Source organism: Mastomys coucha, unplaced genomic scaffold (assembly GCF_008632895.1).
Source record: "Mastomys coucha isolate ucsf_1 unplaced genomic scaffold, UCSF_Mcou_1 pScaffold18, whole genome shotgun sequence".
Lineage (NCBI taxonomy): Eukaryota > Metazoa > Chordata > Mammalia > Rodentia > Muridae > Mastomys > Mastomys coucha.
Window position 1 is genome coordinate 18,718,460 of NW_022196900.1, and position 1,922 is coordinate 18,720,381.

Consider the following 1,922-nt stretch of genomic DNA (forward strand, 5'->3'; position numbering starts at 1 on the left):
GCCAAGCCTGCTCACCTGACCGACCAGTCAAGCCAGATCCGAATTAGGAGAAAATAGGCAGAGACCAGGAACAGTGGCCGTTGGCCAAATGCCTGGCAGAGAGACCTCTGTTCTTTTGGCTAAGGGACAGGCTGGGCACAGCCACCCTGATCAAGCTTCCGTGGCTCAGTGCTGACTGGGTCAGCAAACAGCTCTTTTCTTCCTCTCCTTGGACTTTCAGTCTCGGGGTTTAACCCACAGAAGTTTCTTCCTCCTCCTCCTCCTCCTCCTCCTCCTCCTCCTCCTCCTCCTCCTCTTCCTCCTCCTCTTCCTCCTCCTCCTCCCCAGCACTTGCCCAGCCCTACCTTTAGGGAACACCATTAGGTGGGCCTGGGTCCTCTGCTGTCTCTTCAGACCTTCATACTGGGCACGAAGAAACTGGATGTTTATAGGAGGCCCTTGACCTGGCGCCTGAGTCCGGGAACTCTCAGCCATTAAGCAGGTCCCCAGTTCCAAGAACTTGGGTAGGTCAGGGCACGGGCAGGCCAACCCTTTCATCCGCATCCGCATCCGGGAGAAAAGCAAACACTGAGAGCTGAGGCAGGGGGAGGAGAGGAGAAAAGAAGTGTAGATGGTAGAGTGAAAGAAAGAGAAGAGGAACAGGGAGCAAGGAGAGAAGCTGGCAAGATAAGGGGAGAGAGAAGGAGAAACGGGAGGGACAAGATGGGGGAGATGGCGAGAGGAAGAGTGAGGAGCAGGAAAGGTTAGTTCTTAACTAAAGAGGAAGATTCGGAGAGGGCCTGAAAAGGGGGCAGCAGAGAGAGAAGGAGAGAACGAAGTGAGGAGCGGTTAAGAGCAGAGAGTGAGGAAGTGGGGTGCGTAAGGAGGAGGTGGGTTGAAGAGCCGCAGGTAGGAGTTGAGAGAGCAAGGGAACGAGCTAGCGATCCAGCTCAGCTGCTGCTGCGTTCTTTCTCAGTCCAGGGAGCTTTTATTCCAGACGGCTTCCTTGAGTGATGGTCAAGCTTAGAATGCAGTTCCAAGAGCTACAGTGAGATTCCAGTTTCCTGGCAGAGTCGAGCTGGTCTGAGGAGTGCCAGGCGCCTGCTCAGTCCACATATTTTGAACTTAACTTAGCAGGTCATCAAATCCTGCTGGTTTAATGAGCAGCCACCACCAAAAGAAACAGCTTTATCAACTTCAAAAGCTGAGACTCGATGTGTACATGGTCACCCTGAGGTCTGCATGCAGCCCCCAGCACACCTCCCAGATAAAAACTCCGGTCACAAAGACTGCCATAGCGACAGAGTCCAGGGGAGCCCTGGCTTCCCGCCAGCTCTACCTCTTTGACATTTGAGCAGCCTTTGTGGTCTTGGCTTTCTCCAACTAAGCAACAAGTGGGTGTTTATTTTGCCCACAGCTACATGCACCCTCGCCCCCTTTTTGCCAGCCCTACCATTTCTGCGAATGGCAGACACTGCCTCTTACACTAGCTTTGACTTATCCTTGCTCTGCCTGCTCAAGTAAGTCCCATTCTTTCTCTGAAGGCAGTCCTTACCACTGGCCACCTGCCCAGTACTCTTGCGGAACAATGGGTGGGGGATGGGAAGGGTAAATCTTCAATGAGTCGTGAAGGTAGTTCACTGGGGCTGCTGTAACAAAGTCCCACAAACTGGGTGGTTTAAACAACAGACATTGTTCTGTTTGTTTTAGAGACTATAAATCCAAGATCAAGTCTGATCCAAGATCAGAGTCCGTACTTCCAGAATCTATGTGGGAGAGTCTGTTCTATAAACCTTGACTAGCTTCTACTGGCTTGCTTTTGCTTCCTGGTGGCCTTTATTTTATGAAGGAATCACTTCACCTTTGTCTGGTCGTGATGTTCTCATGTGTGTTTCTGTTGAAAATTTCCCCTTTTATAAGGACGTCAGTCGTTGGAATAGTGC

At 51.5% G+C, this 1,922-nt stretch overlaps 1 protein-coding gene across 1 annotated transcript in view; it reads right to left on the reverse strand.

Moving 5' to 3' along the window:
- CUNH9orf152 (chromosome unknown C9orf152 homolog) overlaps positions 1 to 1,490 on the reverse strand; it is a 6,177-nt gene extending 4,687 nt beyond the window's left edge. Inside the window, exon 1 of the mRNA XM_031376773.1 lies at positions 345 to 1,490. Coding sequence (XP_031232633.1) covers positions 345 to 549 — 205 coding nt within the window. The 5' untranslated portion in view covers positions 550 to 1,490. The remainder of the gene's footprint in view (positions 1 to 344) is intronic.
- Positions 1,491 to 1,922: the final 432 nt, after the last annotated feature.